The sequence below is a fragment of the Labrus mixtus genome, chromosome 8 (genome assembly GCF_963584025.1).
Source record: "Labrus mixtus chromosome 8, fLabMix1.1, whole genome shotgun sequence".
Classification (NCBI taxonomy): Eukaryota; Metazoa; Chordata; class Actinopteri; order Labriformes; family Labridae; genus Labrus; species Labrus mixtus.
Window position 1 is genome coordinate 22,205,139 of NC_083619.1, and position 16,523 is coordinate 22,221,661.

Genomic DNA, 16,523 nt, shown 5'->3' on the forward strand with positions numbered 1-16,523 from the left:
AGTCAGTGAACAACCCCTTATCAACTGACAGGCAGTATGTCAGCCACAGCTTTTGCTAAAAGGTGTAAAAAAACAGCACATTAAATATCTGACATACAACACAAACATTTCCAACATCTGTTCTAATGGTCATTGACTTTGAATGTGGTGCTGTGATTGGGTGTCACCTGTAACCAAAGTTCAATCTTGTTAAACAAGTAACGATGGAGCATTATTTTATCCTGGAAAAAAATCGAATTTGTGTGAAAAATGAATGAATTTAGTCAACTTGGATCATCTTTGATTCTGAGTCTTGTACGGAACTGTGCACATAATGAAACTTCTTTTTTTTTTTTTTTTAATATACCAATATGTTCTTTTCTTTTGTTGATATTGTGAACATGTCCGATCACATATAGCATTGATTTAAAGCAAAACCTGTCATCATGGAAATTCCCCAAAAAATCTTGTGGAAAGCCTTTCCAGGATATTTTAGGTGTGATGGCTGTTCACTGACTTTTGGTAGTGAAACGTAAACTGTCTGTGCGCCGAATATTTAATACACTCTTACAATCACTGCCGCGGGAAGGATTTTCTTTTTTCATCCTCGCTTAATATTTTTGTTGCATCTCTCTGCAGAGGTACCCCCAGCCGCGCGGTCAGAAGAAGAAGAAGGTGGTGAAGTATGGGATGGGAGGGATGATTGTGGCGCTGCTGATCTGTATCGTCTGGTTCCCGCTTCTCTTCATGTCCCTCGTTAAGTCAGTAGCCGGAGTCGTCAACCCCCCCATGGATGTCTCTTTTGAAATCACCCTGGCTGGCTTTCAGGTAGGGACACACTTTCAGCCAAAATAAGCTTGCCAAGTTCCTGTCAGAGAAACGAAGCTACGAAAAAAATACCAAAAAAACAACAGACCAGAGAGACGCTCTGCCAAAAAATCTGATGCTTAAGAAATTCTATGAAATTGTGTCTTCTTCAAGCAACAAGTAAATCTCAATGAAGTAAATAAATCTGTGACTGATCCCAAAGTAATGCCATGTCCTTTTATGCATGTTTAAAAGAAGCCATATGTTGATTGTCTGGGACAGCTTCAAAGCAATTCAACATAAAGACAACACCTTAATGTTGAACCTCAAATAATCATTGAGAAATATTGAGTTTGCAGCCTGAACAAGACTTTTGCCAACTTACCAATGATATCCTCTTCTTGCAGCCCATCTTCACCATGAGCGCTCAACAAAAACAACTGCACAGTGTGAATGAAAAGCAATTTCATGATTTTGTGCACAGATACAATGATGATGTAAGTACAAGGAATAGATTGCATTTGTTCTGTTCTATAAGATGAAATAAATCAGAGTTCACTTCGATTATAAAAAAAAAAAAAGTGGAGTGAATAACATGAATACCCCGCTGAGATGATTCTTCACTGGTCACACTGAGGATGTAGTTTGTTTATGTTGGTTGACTGTGACGAGCTAAATGCTAATGCTAACATGCAGGTTATTTTTGCATCAGAATATCAGGGCCGCAACAAAAAGACAAAAGAATCAGAGAGCTTCATGCCATTCTAGATTTAACACAAAACCACTTCACCTGTTGTTGGCTCTGGAGGAGAAGTAAAGGGGACCCCTAAAAGTAATTCACTGTACCCTCTCAGGACCAAGAATGTATGTGAACGCTGCTTTGAGAACCAAAGCAGCGGCAGTGCCCCTCATCTTTAAATAAAAGTATACATTTTAAATACTAACATCTGTGTCATGGCTTGATGAAAGTGTATCATGTTGTGTTCCCTTCTCTTGGGTGTTGTCCCGGCGTTAGGCAACTTTGGAGTGGCTGGAGGGTTACGTGTCTCAGGACCTGACCATCGCAGAGCTCAAAGGCAGCTCCAACTCTCTGTGGACCATCAGTCCACCCAGCAGAGACAGCCTGATAGACATGTTGGCTAGCACGGAGGATTTCTCCATCACCGTGTCCTGGTCTGTGCAGAGGTAACAAAATGTTAACCCTTCTTACTTACCCACTGCTTTAGTGATGATGCTCATGTTAGAAAGGCCCAGAAGGTTTAACCATTTAGTCTCACAACACAGTTACACTAGAAAGAGGAACATATAATCCTGTATGATGCAATACTGTGGATTAAAGTATTTAATATATGCACAACTTTAAACAGCTATAGCTACAAAAGACAACACAGCGGTTATATTCATCCAATAACATCACATGAAATAATAAAGAATTGACGCAGACTGGTTTGGTGCACAGGAAGTACTTTCACTTTGATACTTTGGGAAAAGTTTGTATTTCAAACATACTGCTACTGTCGTACAGATTTAAAAGCAGAGTTGACCTCGTGAGTGGATGTTGTGAAAGTGAACTGATCTGCAGGACTTTTCAAAAGAGGCTCCCTGATCAGTTATGTCCAAACACATCAATCGTCTTCTGAGCGTAAAAAAGAAAAATCCACAAATATTGAAATTACAAATCTATGCTCCAAGACGGCTGCAGTTCAATGAGGGGATTTTTTTTTTTTATTATTTTTTTTTTTCTACATGTATATATATATATTTTTTTGTTGTTGTTGTGATTACAGAAACCTCACTCTTGGTGCCAAGGCTGAAACAGCGTCTGGGAAACGAATGACCTACCTGGACAAAGCAACAAAGGACAATCTGATAAAGCTCCTAAGAGGGAAAGAAGTCAATGGTTCTATGTGAGTACACTTATGTACTGACTGTCTTCTTTAGACTTTGTCTCTATGATGTGATAATCCGGAGATAAACACTCATGTTGGTGATTTAAAGATTTGATAGTGTTCTCACCCACAGCTTCAATGAATCTTGTCTCTTAACCAAGGTTTTTTATTTTTTTAAGCATCTCTATTTGATAACAGAAAAAGTACTGTGTGAATGAAAAAAACATATAATGTATACCTCTACTGTATGTCAGAAAAAAACTATATTGATATGACTTAAGCATTTTTACCTCAATTCAGAGACATTTTCAACACATAAAAACACTTTTCTTTGACCAATGTATGTATCCAGCTTGGCTAGAGAGGTGTGGGTGGTTAGCGGGAGATGTGAGATAGAGAGAGTGGGGAATGACATGTAAGTAAGGGGCCACAGGTGGGATTCCAACGTGGGCCGGGACAACAGCCTCTGTTTATGGGATGTGTGAACTAACCACTAGCACCACCAGAGCCCCCATTGATATCTACCAGTATGATTTAAATCGAGATGTCAACTCTGTGGTGTATTTATTCCATCTAAAACCCAAACAGACTTTTGTTCAGCTGACTTGTCAATCACAGGAAGTCACACCCCTCAGCATAACCTACTTTGACTGTTTTAATCCAAATGAGGCCATTATTTGATTATTTTACTGCTATGAAGAAGACTTGTTTGCAACCATACACTGATTTGGAAAATGTTTAATTGAGATAATAAATGAAGTAAAATGTGTAGGGTCTCTGACTTAGACTTGTATATTATCAGACCAGCTAAGTCTCCCCCTTGTGGCCATTAAGAAGAATGCAGGCTTAATGATTTTAAGCATTGGCCTCACCATTAATAGAGTTCAACTTCTTAATTCAGTCTGTGGTGTAGAATTGAGACGCAAATGAAATTCAGTTTTTCAGTCTTCGATCCAAAGTTTAGAGATAAGACTTTTATTCATGAAACATTCTAATGGAAAACTTAAATCATTTAGAAGAAGACGATGGAGAAGAAGAAGACACACTTGATTCATTCTTGAGAGAGAAAGTCAGTTTGGTTGACTCAGTTCTTGGACACGCTACACACACATAGGCCCGGGAACGCACACACATGCACAAAGAGGATCCCATGCACATGCACTAAGGGAGAGACGTCAGAACGAGGGGGGCCGCACATGGGCGAGCGCCTGAGCAGTTGGGGCTTCTCTGCTTTGCCCAAGGTCACCATGGCAGTGCTCAGGAAATGAACTGGCACCTCTGCAGCATCAAGTCCTTAAATCCATACTTTGTTGCTTTCCTGTGACTTAACAATTCAATGTATGATAAACTGGATGACATTTAACGTGAGATCTTCAGTAAACCGTGATATGAAATCCTCAGTGTTTCAACAAAACATGTTTTGTATCTCTCTTCTCTACCTTTGCACTGAAGTGTTGTGAAAGCATGTCTCTCTTTCTGCAGGATTATAGAGGATATCTTCCCTCGCTTTATTCGAGCCCCCAGTGACTCAGAGGCCAAGCCTGTTGAGCTGCTTAATAAAGGTGAACGTCATCAACTTCATCAGTAGAAAAACCTGATTGCATAGTTAAGTGTTAAAACACATTTTTCTGGATTCTCTAGCAATAGTTTAATAGGAGTCTTCTTTCTATATTCATTACATGTTAGGATATTTATTTAAAGCCACTAAGTTTAGAATATTTAAAAACATTTTTTTTTTATAAACTTAATTCTGACATGTTTTGCATTTTAATCCGTTCTGCTATAATACTTTTTCTTCTTCTATTTGACATCTTTGTAGCTGCCGATCCAAATAAGATCTTTAGCATCAACTTGACCCTGATGCAAACTGAGAATATCACAGGTACGGTCCAGGAATGGTGGAAGGTCAGCCAGACAGATTTGGGCTCGATAAACTATTCTGACTCCAAAAACAAGGTTGGAGAAGGTCTGGATGTCTATGTATTCAGTGACCAAGTCAGCCCGCCCAGTTTGGGCTTCCTGGCCGGATATGGGTACGTATGAACATTTTGGATTAAAAGAATGTCAGTGAAGTTTCTGCATTTACATAATGGAAAAGTTTTATATTTCAGTCACTAAATGTGCTGTCCTCCAGACTGTGCAGCCAGTGAAGATGTAAAGGTTTGGGGATTATTTAACTTAATTAATCCCTTTACCTGTGGCTGTGGCTCAGTTGGTAGAGTCGGCGGGGTTCGACCCCCAGCTCCTGCAGCCACATGTCCGATGTGTCCTTGGGCAAGACACTTAACCCTTAAGTTGCTCCCGCTGCTCCGTCGGCGACATTAGTGTATGAATGGATTACTGTACTTAGTTCTGATGGTCACTTCACGTCGAATGTGTCGGTGTGATGTGTGATATAAAAGCGCTTAGAGTAGATAAATAAGCACTATACAAGCAAGAAACTGTACTCATTCAAAGTGTTCTCATCCTCGTGTTTGCTTGTCCTTTTTTTGTTAAATTTGTATGTTCAAAAATACAAATATAACAACTTTAATTTGTTAATCTGTTGTTATTTGGCAAGTACATATACTGTATTTAGACTCAGTGTAAAAGTTTCACAGGCTGTGGCGCTGGTGGCGCAGTGGTCAGTTCGTGCGCCACATGTATGGAGGCTATAGTCCTCCAAGCAGGCGGCCCAGGTTCGAATCCAGCCTGTAGCTCATTTCCCGCATGTCATTCCCCACTCTCTCTCTCTCCCCGATTTCCAACTCTATCCACTGTCTTATCTCTCCATTAAAGGCACAAAAAGCCCAAAAATAAATCTTTAAAAAAAAAAAAAAAAAAAAAAAAGGTTCACAAGCTTAAAACGTTAGAAACAAGATCAACAATAGTAATACCAAAATCTGTATGTTTGGAGGGATTTTGATACCAATAGATGTCTGGATTATGACCAATTAATTTTTATCCAGATTTTTGAATAGGATGGGAATGCAGGATAACTCTGCACCAAAGACGTGTGTTGTATCTGCTGTAGTAGGAGCTTATATGAAGCCAAATCAAAGAACATTTGCGTGATTTCTTGCGAGTCAACCACATGTTCTCTAACTTCCTGTCTCTCTTTCCTGTCCAGGATCATGGGTCTGTACGCCTCTGTGGTTCTGGTCATCGGCAAGTTTGTGCGCGAGTTCTTCAGCGGCATCTCCCACACCATCATGTTCGAGGAGCTGCCCAACGTGGACCGCATCCTCAAGCTGTGCACGGACATCTTCCTGGTCCGAGAGACGGGGGAGCTGGACCTGGAGGAGGACATGTACGCCAAACTCATTTTCCTCTACCGCTCGCCAGAGACTATGATCAAGTGGACCCGGGAAAAAACTGAGTAGAACTCACAGAGGGGAAATAACCAATGGAAATGAGGCGGGAGCTTTTTTTCATACAGGAGCTCTGCTGGTGTGAGCAGCAGCCGGTTCACCTGCTGAGGACGCACAAAGCAGCTGGGGACCAACTCTGTCCTCCTCCACTGAGCTCTGGTGGCAGTGAGACATCTTTGGCTCCACATGAATACACTTTTTCGAGTTTTAAACTGATATTTTCTACTATTTACTGATGTAAACAACCACAAATGCAGTCATATTATTGTCAGTTGAGGACAAATTTGCCAGTGCTGTGTTCATCTTGCAAAACCTGGCACAGTTTGGCATCCACCGATGAAAAGACGCAGCTGGTGTTCAGAAGCAGACAGATAAACTTTTTGGAAGATTTTCCCAAAACATAAGAAGTCTTCTCCCTCATATAGGGACAGGTTTTTACACACAAATGTCCTCATTGCTCTATTCAATCATTTCCACAGCGGCACGGCAGGCGAGGAGAAGCTCAAACTGGCTGCAACATTAATCTTTAAGGGCTTCCCATCTACAAATGAGCGCACGATAATGACCACATGAGCACAATCTCCTAAATCCCTCCAACTGGAACGTTTAGACTTTGGGGCTGTGCAATAACAAGCTTTCGCTCCTCCCAAGTTTTTTTTTTTTTTTTGAAGGACATGAACCGAGGTAAAAGTTTGGTTCCGACCAAGAAAGACAAAAAAAAAAAACTTTTTTTAAACATCACAGGCCACTCAACGCAGAACACATTCTCGGACAGTCTTTTCTTGCCTTAGTTTGTTTGTATGAGACAAACTGAAACTCTTATCAACTACATATCTTTCTCAGGAAGAGCTGTTTTCACAGATATTCATTGTATGAGTTATATGTTACAACATGTAGGCTTTGATGGATCTTAAAAAGATATTAGAAAAGATGACAACTATTTAAATGGCATGAAATTTTATGTGGATATTGTTCAGATGGACTGATATTGAGTATGTTTACTGCACAGGCTGTATAAAGAAAGATAATGTATGGGGGATGGACTGTTTTCCCTCACAGAGATTAAATTGCCAATTGTGTTTTAAATCGTCTGCAGGTTGGCTGAGTTGAGACCAGCGCAGGGCTGAAACAGGGTACAAGGTGGAAGACTCTTGCACATCACTTGTAAACCTCTCGCTGTTTTTAACGTTCTCATAAACACTGTGGCACTACCAACTTTACATTCAGTCATCAAGGGAGAAACAAGCAGACACACACAAAGAAGATTCTTCAAATGAAGGGCTGAACCAGGAAGCCCTTTGGTCCAAACTATGCATTAGAGGACATTGTAGCATGATAGAAAACTTCATTATTGTCATGATTTTCATTACATGTACATACAAAGATTAAGGGGAACAGGTCAGGGTGGAATGAAATGTGAAATTGTACCTGTATGTCAAGGCAATCTGATATGATAGAGGTCCAGAGATCTGCAAATAAAACTTCTGGAAAGGTGTGGTCTTTTGCTTTTTATCTGTGTTTTTTGAAGGATTTTGATGGAAAACAGCTGACTGAACAGGACCTCCAACACTGACCAAACCTTCTGTATTAACTTCTGTTTTAATATATATATATTTTTTTTTCAGCATTGTATACAGCATAGTGCAAAATCAATACTTTCACAATACAGAGTGAAATTAATATTTATAAATTAATATTTATATTTACTTATACAAACCATCAGCATAATGATTTAGTATTTTATATGATTATTTTAAATGTTGTTGGGGTCGCAGAAATCACAAAGACATACACAGTTAGCAGGATGAGCTGGGAGCTGGGTGTGGAGCCACAAACCACCATTCAAGCCTGCACACCTGCTGCTCATCTGCAATCTTGGAGCGACACATTCCAGCGTGTAAAAGACGGCTCAGTCTTCCACTCATTGCCAGAATCATTTCTATACCCACTGTAATGTCTATGCTACAAGACTTCCATATTTGAACGCACATCTCCAAGAGCTGACCTCTGCAAAACTGGAGAAACCCAAGACACAAGAGCCCTGCTCACACACATCAGACCCTGAAGCAGGTATCCAAAATCACAGACAATGTTTTTTATCAATAACTGCTCAACCTCCCAAACTGTTTGTGTCCCTATGTGGGTCTGTCTGCGTTCTTATAACACCACTTTGTGCATCACTTTTTCTTACAACAACAATTTTTACATTTTTGGGAACCGAGGAGAGAAGTTTCCGTCATTTTGAAAGTGGAATGTTTGACCCTTCTTGACTATTGTAGCATTTCAGCTGTTCAACAGCTCAAGGTCTCCTTTGTCATGTTTTACGCTTAAATTTTTTTTAATGGGTGACAAGTCAGAAGTGCAGGCAGGCCAATTTAGTATTCAGACGTTTACTTCAGCGCCATGCTGTTGCAATATGACCAGAATGAGGTTTGGCCTTGTGTTGCTGAATAAGGTAACATTCAGTAACATTTGTTACTCCTTCAGCATTAAAGGTGCTTTCACAAATGTGCAGGTTACCCATGCCCTATGCATTAAAGCCCCCCCCCCCCCCCCCCCCCCCACACACACACACACTATAGATGCTGTTTTTTATTTTAAAGATTTATTTTCTGTTTTTTTTATCCTTTAAATGATAGGACAGTGAATAGAGTGGGAAACCGTGGAGAGAGTGGAGTATGACATGCGGGAAAGGAGCAATAGGCCAGACTTGAACCAGGGCCGTCCGCTTGGAGGACTTAACCTCCATACATATGATGGGACCTTAACGCTAGGCACATCTGCAGCCCCAGGTGCTGGTTTTTGAACTGTGCACTGATGACTAGCTGGACGGTCCCTCTCCTCTTTAGCCCCAGAGACACCCAAGGGTGTCTAGGATTTCCAAACAGAAAGTCACATTTTGACTCATCAGCCTCAGGCCAGTTAGTCTTATTAATGGAGAGATGTCCCACCTGGTTCTTTCTTTCAGCATTTCACAATGTTTCCATTCTTCAGATACCATGTCCCAGCTTTTTGGCATCGGATTCAAAACGGGCATACCATTTTCCAAAAACAATGACATTTCTCTGTTCCAACATTTGATATAGTGACTTTGTGCTGTTTTCAATGAAATATAGGGTTTCAATGTTTTGCTGTTTGTTCTTTACATTTTACTCAACATCCCAACTTTTTTGGAAACAGGGTTTAAGTGGTACCTTCCTGAGGGAAATGCATATCTCAGTCCTCAGCTGCCTGCCTTCAGTTAGCTTAAGTTTATCATCTAACAGCAAACAGCTAGCCTGGCCATCCTTTATACTGATCAACTCAACAAAGGAATCCTAACAAAAACAGTTTAGCTTCTAAGATGTGAAGTGGCAACATGTATGTACGGTGTTGACCTTTCTAATACGGAGGCACATCACGGAGTCATTCAGAACAGGCAAGAATGTGTGTGCATTAAATATCACTTTGCAAGGAGAGGACATTAGCCTCTTCTGAGAAAACTTTGTCTCAGGGGAGCTGCACAATCTTAAGAGGTCTATGAGAAGCCACTTTGGCGCAGACGTCTGCAGACTGTGTTAATCTCGCTGATATGGAAAATCTGTCTACTAACTCATTTAAGAAAATGTACATAGACCATAAAATGCCACACAATGGAAATGTTTATTGATGCATGTGCAATGTTTGAAGATATGCTTTCGAGGAACATACAGCAAGTGGGCAACAGCACAAGTTTAAAAAAAATGTAAACAATCCCTTTATAACCTAGAGACATGTTGTATCAGATTAATTTTTAATTGGCGTGTAATTGAGCTCACCAAGCAGAGGATTTAAGAGCAAAGAATCTTAAATTCAGCATTTAAATGTAGTCGAGAAGAGGGAAAATGCACTGAAAACATCACTGCATGGTCCCTTTTACAGCTTTAGTCAATTACATCTCAGGAATATACTGTGGAAACTTAAAGACACCATGATTATTTCTTAGGGTTAAGGTGGACAAACACATCGAGGTAGACAAAAAGAAATAACAGTCCCAAACCAGGAGTTTTACTGTAAAATGGACTTCATTAACTTCAATAGATGCTGATGCAGGAGACCATAAAGCCAATATTAAGTAGCTTTAATGCTAAGAAATGTGTTAATTTGCATCAGATTACTGTTCAATTATTCCAAACATGCATTTACATGCTGATTGCATATATTTCATATTTCATTTATATTTCCAAAAGGCTGAGCCATGAATACTGAATAAATTAACTCTGTACAACAAACACCTTTACAACAACCCATAAGCTAAATATTTAGTACTCAGAGTGTTTCTGATTTTGATACACCTATTGCAGTTTTAGACTTAACTCACGGACAATAACAGCAGAATTTACAGCTTCACAGAGACGAAGAAATTGTATTCACAAACAACAGGCTTTCATACATTATTGAACATTGAAGATCTGTGGATACAGCGAGGACCCACCTCATATAAACACAACTTAAAAGGCTGATTTAACTCAAGTCGACTCTTCTGCAACACCTATTATATTTGTTTCTAAATTATCTTTGTTTCTTAATTTTTTACAATAAAAGATCGAACAGCCACACAACACACATCTGGATTTTGTAAAGGTTTTGACTTGTTCACAGAGGGTGTCATGGTGGGGCAGGACGACACACTTGCAGGAATGAAGACTAACATAGTCCTCCCTCGTAGTCATCCTCGTCCTCTGCAGCAGCCGGTGCCCCACCAGCGCCGCCTTGTGGAGCAGCGGCCTTCTTCTTCTTTCCTCCTCCTCCGGGTACTCGCAGGGAAATGGCCAACTTGGCATACTGTGAGGCACAAAGGCATAAGATGTGTCATAAGATGTCAGGTGAAAATACATTTGCCCAGTTTTAATGCAGCGTTCTTGTGTTAAATGATCATTTATCTGCCAAATATTTTTCAATAAAAAGTTAAAAGTTTCAAATGTCTGTCATCCAAACGTTATGTCACACCTATCTTATGATTGGCTCTATCCGGTTTGAGTTGGAAATACATCACGACACAGCAGTAAGACACCATGTTCCGCTCCATGAGGATTTTGAAGAGCTTAAAAACTTAGTTTCTCACTCAGATACTTCCCTTGTGTGTTTTTTCCACCACTACATTGACATAAATTAATCTGGTAGTGATTGAGCTTCATATGACTGCTTCTAAACTGTGTGAAAGAAAGGCCATTAAACTCCGGCCTCCATCCAACAAGTAACGTACACAAGCTGGGTGACATAGATAATTTATTTTAATGTTTGTTATTAATTCATAATATTGTGATGTGTGAATTGCAGGATAATAATGAAATGATGGTACAACCCTAACATCATTATTTTTTATTACAAAAAAAGGAGAAAGAGATATAAATGTATTTTGATATGAAACATAAAGTGTCAGCCTTTGCCTGAAGCGGTTCACCACAAGAGGGCTGCTCTCCAGTGCTGGCTTAACAGCCTATGCTGGTCTACACAGAGCCCTGAAGCCGTCTCTAAAAATTCTCAGTTTCATATCAGGGAACCATCGCGTGATTTGCAGGACAAGCAGTTTAGCGCACTCTGCAGATTTATCCTGGGATTACCCCAACATACATCCACCTCAGGATCTGAAACTTTGACCACGTTCAGTAAGTGCAAGAGGTGAGTTTTAAAATAAGGATCAGCATTATAGGTCAACGTTGAATATATGAAAGTGAAGCACACATGGTGAGCTACCCTCGGCTAAATAACAGATGCTTTAATACCTACACACATATACAGCATCTGAACCAAATTACAGGTCAGTACGTGTAAACGGTACTCACGTCATTGTCCATGTACTTCAGTAAAGGTGAGTTGCACACCCTGTAGACCTGGTCCTCATCTTGCTCATCGTAGCCCTGCAGTAATGTCTCCATGGCAACACAATCTTCACTTCCACTGTAGCCGGGCAGACTGATGGAGACAGAGAAGCGCTTAGCGTAACGATTGTCTGTTTAAGTTTAGTTTGAGAGAAGTGCCTCGCAGTTTTCTTTTAACAACAGAGAAGACAGAATGTGAAGGAAAAAAAACCTACCTGTAACTTTCTCTGACGCATTTATCAGCTGCTACGTAGTCTCCACGATGAAGGTGAATCAGCACTTGAGCAGTTGTTTTCTAAAGAGTGAAATGCACACAACAAAACAGAGCGCTTTTAAACATATGCGCTGCATAGTTATATGATTAGTTATTGTCCCGGTGTGAGGTTTGGGCTTTGAATGGTCCCTTAACGTCTGATGTTTCTTGCTCCATGTGACTTCAAACAAGGAGACTTAAACACAAGTCCCCCCCCTGATCATCACACTTTGATTCTCTTTAAGACACCAAGTATTGATACAGCCTGAAAGGGTGGCAAAATATGAACAACTTATTGAGAAACAAGCTGACAAATGAAAGAATTATCCATCAAAGTTTCAAATATTATCTTACCATTATTACTGGCTTTGTAAAAATAAATGTTTCATTTGTTTGTTTGTCTCTTTCTGTCTCTCCCTCTCAAACCCGACACAGTCGCAGCAGATGGCTGTTCAACATGAGTCTGGTTCTGCTCGAGGTTTCTGTCTGTTTCAAGGCTGATTTTCTTTGCCTCTGTCTTTGCTAAATGTTATAGTGCTGTGCTCATGGTGGATTCATGTTGGGTCTCTGGGAATAATATAACACAGATTATAGTTTAAACCTGCTCTTTTTGTAAAGTGTCTTGATATAACATCTGTTATGAATTGGTGCTATACAAATAAAGAATGATTGATTAGTTGTTTTCTGTTTAAATGTATTCATATTCAATTTCTGTCATGCTGTTATTTTTCCTTGATCATTAGTATTAATCTGTACTCAGTTAAATCTCCTAGCAGTGCACGGTTGATTCCTTTGTTTATGTTGGAATTTAAGAAATTGACAAAGGCAACAAAATATAAATCATAAAACAGAAACTAAACAATCAATTAATCCCACAAAAAACTACGACTGCAGAACTCCAGAATCATCCTAAAATGTATTAAAACAAATAAAAGAGTTAAACTGCTGCATTGTGTTGAATATTCCACTCTGTACTGTATATTGATTATGTTAGGTGACACAGCATTAACAGCTCTGCATTTATACTGCTGTTGTACATCGACGAGCTGATGGGAATAAACTTAACATCACCACGACATGTACAAATTAAACTGGAAATGTAACTGGTTTGATTAAGATTTATGGAAAAACATTATAGCACAGAATCATGATGGGAGTAACCCACCTTGAAGCACGTGGGATAATTTTCAATCTCTTTGTACATGTTCTTTTCTTTCTGCAGAGCAGCTGCTGCGTCGTCCAACCTGATAAAAACAAGAGGACAACAGGGTAAGGATTGTTGGGGAGCAGGTTTTACAGTTCATCATTATGCATGAAAACAGATAAGCAGATTTGGGGTTGTTGTTATAGTGACAGGTGGGATCAAGTATTTGAATTCCAATATGTGAATAAGCTTTTACTAAATTGAAAGGAAAAGTGATCCCATGTGATATCAGGGTTTATTGTGTGATATAATAATTGAACATTATTAAGGGAAACTCCATATTTTTCAACTTGCTTTCTCTTGATAAATAAGCACAAAGACCACCCATGGCAAATGTAATGATTAATTAAAAAGCACCCTGTACAGTTTGGCAGGATGTGTGAATATTGTCAGTGTCCCCTCCACCTTAACTTCTCGTCTTTACCTTCTTAACCTGACCAAAAGTCTGGAGGCTTTACCCAGCAGCTCAACTGCCTGCCGCAGGCGGTCCTCGTTCTGCAGAGAGAAAATGTAAATATACATCATTAAAAAGAAATGTAATCGACATTTGGTAAAATGATAGATTCAGATTTTCAGTTTAACCTCAAAGACACCAGCTGCCTTCTGATACAAGTCCACAGCTTTCTCCAGGTTTATAGGCTCGATCAGTCTGAGAAAACAGGGAAAGGTTGTCGATTAAAGAAAAGCTCACAAGATAAGATTTTAATCACAACTTAAAAGGTACAGTTAAAAAATAATAATAACAGCGTAAAGAAACAGCAAACATACTTTCCAGCCCGGTCCAGAGCCATGGCAGCAGTGTCAGGAGTCCCATTCTCCATGTACATCATACAGGCCTTCTCGATGTACTGGATGGCTTCTGGCATCTTCTTTTGTTCCTGTCGCACAGCAAACACAGCACAATTACAAATCTACTGCAGAGACATAACTCACACGGACGATCTGTTAAGTTTTTAATCAACATTTACACTGAAGACGACACGTACCTTCATCATCATACCTGCCTGTTCAATCGCCCTGAGGAAAAGGAGGAGAGTTTTAATAAAACATGTGTTTATAGTGTGCACCTCAATCACACTAAGGTTATAACGCAGTATACTTACTTTGCAGCGTGAAAAAGCCTGCAGGACGAGTTAAGGAAATTACACATGACTCAAAATAAAACTGTCATTGTGAGCTTGAAGTGCAGAAAGGATACGTCTTGTTTTCTGTGTGGTATTCAGCTTCTTTCAGGTAAGCATCCTTTGCCTGCTCGTACTGCTTTGCATTCTTGAAGCACACAGCTGAAAAGACAATTAGACAATTAATCTGGGGACGTCTTTAAAAGGAGGGAAGACGGTTGTTTTTATTTGTTAGTGTACCTGCTTTGGCGTATTCTGATGCAGCACTGTCAAAATCAGGCTTCCACTTCGTCATGCTGGTTTTTAAGCTACAAAAAAAACATGATGACAAGCAAGTTATAACCGGCTCAAGTAAGCATAATAAGCTACATTTACTGTTTATTTACAACGAACCCACTTCATGCCAATTAAATCTCATGAACTGACGATACAAAACATTTCCATGTATGTCGCATAACCCCGAACCACGAAATGCCAACAGTGGCCTGTTTAACGTCAGCTAGCTTAACATCAGCTGTAAATCAAACTGATGCTTCCCGGGAAAGGAAGGAAACGAAGTGTTTTTCATCGTAACTCACCATTTTTCAGCTTTAGCCATGTGCTCGTGGGCTTCGTTTATCTTCTGAGCAGCCATGTTGTCAACGGAGTCGTTTGGGTTTTTACGAATTTTGTGTCGATAAATAGCTGTGGACGTTGCTTTCGTCGCTGTTTGGATTAGCAGGAACTCCTCCTCAGGCACGACGTCATCCAATGTCGCAGGCTACGGGTGCCGACTAGGAACACAGCTGGCATGGGGGAAACACTGGCTGCAGAGTATTTTGAGGCTAATAAATAAACTTTACAAACAACCTATGACATTATTTACTACGTGACTAAGTTACAGTACATAACAGTTAATTGCCAAAAGGATAGAGGAACGTCAGGGAACCCCCAAAACATCGTGTGGATGAAATAATGTTATTGATATATGGCTTTAGATTCTAAAGCCATATATCAATAACATTATTTCTAAAGTTTAGAATATGTAGTACAAAATCACTAAATTGCAACTGACGTGGTGTTAAAGTTTAAATTTGATTCTGATATTGAGACAATGGCTGGGAAACAAACTCCAGTGTCCAAGTCTTATTTTAAAACCTTAGTTTTTACACTATTATTTCCATGAAGGAGCTTCTGTGAAATTGTAAATATAAAAAGAATAGTGTAGGGTAATGAAACAATTTATATATATTTAAAAAATAAGATTTAGAAATAGTGAAGGTTATTGACAGTGGATCTATGAAGTTACGTTTCTGATTCTTGATGGTATAACCTACATTAAAAAGTGGTTCAGCTGAAGCAATATTTAGAGTCTATGACCTGAAGCTCAAGTTCACTTCATTTGGCTGTTTACTCGCCGTTATATTGTATAGTTTCTGCTTATAATATGTCTACACTCATGCACTTTAACTTATGTCAATACTGTCCATTTACAACTCTGTTTTTGCACATTTACATTTAATCTTTCATATTTAATTTACTACCATTTATGACTTCCATATTTAATCTTCCTATTTAAGACTAGTAATGCTTAGTTAAATCCTGGTTGTATATATTCACATTCTTAGTTTTGATATTTTTTATACTTATTTACTTGTATTTAATATTATATTGTGTTAAATTTGCTAACATTGTGTTTTTTACTCATATTGTGTGTTTGGATAACCTGCTGCTGTAACGCCACAATTTTCCAGTTTGGGATCAATAAAGTAATTCTATTCTATTCTATAAGCTGAGGATGATTGACAGTCACAGGTTGTTGTGTTATTATAGGACTATGTGCTACATGGTTTTGGTAAAAAATTGAATTTCTAAGTGTTGGTGTGGTGTGAAACCAAAACCTAAGTGTATGTGTCTGCTATAAATATTTTATAAAGTTATTCAAAGAGCTGCCACATTTAGTCATTACTGCTGCAGACTACAGTGAACATATTTGATTGATTAACTTCTGTAGTGGCTATTTGTCCAAAAAACAAACAAAAAAAACCCTAAATAAACTAATATCAAAAATAATCAAATGGCCACTGATGCACCATGGGGA

General features: G+C 39.2%; 2 protein-coding genes across 2 annotated transcripts in view; one reads left to right on the forward strand and one right to left on the reverse strand.

The window, feature by feature from the left end:
- The window catches only part of LOC132979408 (piezo-type mechanosensitive ion channel component 2), an 88,051-nt gene extending 80,531 nt beyond the window's left edge, over positions 1–7,520 (forward strand). Inside the window, exons 47-53 of the mRNA XM_061045172.1 lie at positions 619–807; positions 1,194–1,283; positions 1,802–1,971; positions 2,574–2,693; positions 4,158–4,237; positions 4,495–4,708; positions 5,785–7,520. Of these exons, the coding sequence (XP_060901155.1) occupies positions 619–807; positions 1,194–1,283; positions 1,802–1,971; positions 2,574–2,693; positions 4,158–4,237; positions 4,495–4,708; positions 5,785–6,037 (1,116 nt within the window). The 3' untranslated portion in view covers positions 6,038–7,520. The remainder of the gene's footprint in view (positions 1–618; positions 808–1,193; positions 1,284–1,801; positions 1,972–2,573; positions 2,694–4,157; positions 4,238–4,494; positions 4,709–5,784) is intronic.
- A 2,128-nt stretch (positions 7,521–9,648) lies between these two features.
- On the reverse strand, positions 9,649–15,192 carry napgb (N-ethylmaleimide-sensitive factor attachment protein, gamma b). The gene is made up of 12 exons (XM_061045174.1): positions 15,022–15,192; positions 14,684–14,751; positions 14,521–14,605; positions 14,426–14,443; positions 14,309–14,339; positions 14,091–14,200; positions 13,905–13,971; positions 13,747–13,817; positions 13,284–13,362; positions 12,081–12,160; positions 11,830–11,959; positions 9,649–10,828 (listed from the first exon to the last, which is right to left on the reverse strand). Exons 1-12 carry the CDS (start codon positions 15,075–15,077, stop codon positions 10,691–10,693), a joined length of 933 nt encoding a protein of 310 aa, XP_060901157.1. The 5' UTR covers positions 15,078–15,192; the 3' UTR covers positions 9,649–10,690.
- Positions 15,193–16,523: the final 1,331 nt, after the last annotated feature.

What these genes read in the sequence shown, in the direction of transcription:
- napgb (XM_061045174.1), bottom strand. Translation starts at nt 15,077, where the DNA reads ATGGCTGCTCAGAAGATAAACGAAGCCCACGAGCACATGGCTAAAGCT. An exon ending in ATGGCTAAAGCTGAAAAATG is followed by an intron (nt 14,752 to 15,021) that starts GTGAGTTACGAT and finishes TTTTTTTTGTAG; the next exon opens with CTTAAAAACCAGCATGACGA. An exon ending in CTTTTGGTCAGGTTAAGAAG is followed by an intron (nt 13,363 to 13,746) that starts GTAAAGACGAGA and finishes TGTTTTTATCAG; the next exon opens with GTTGGACGACGCAGCAGCTG.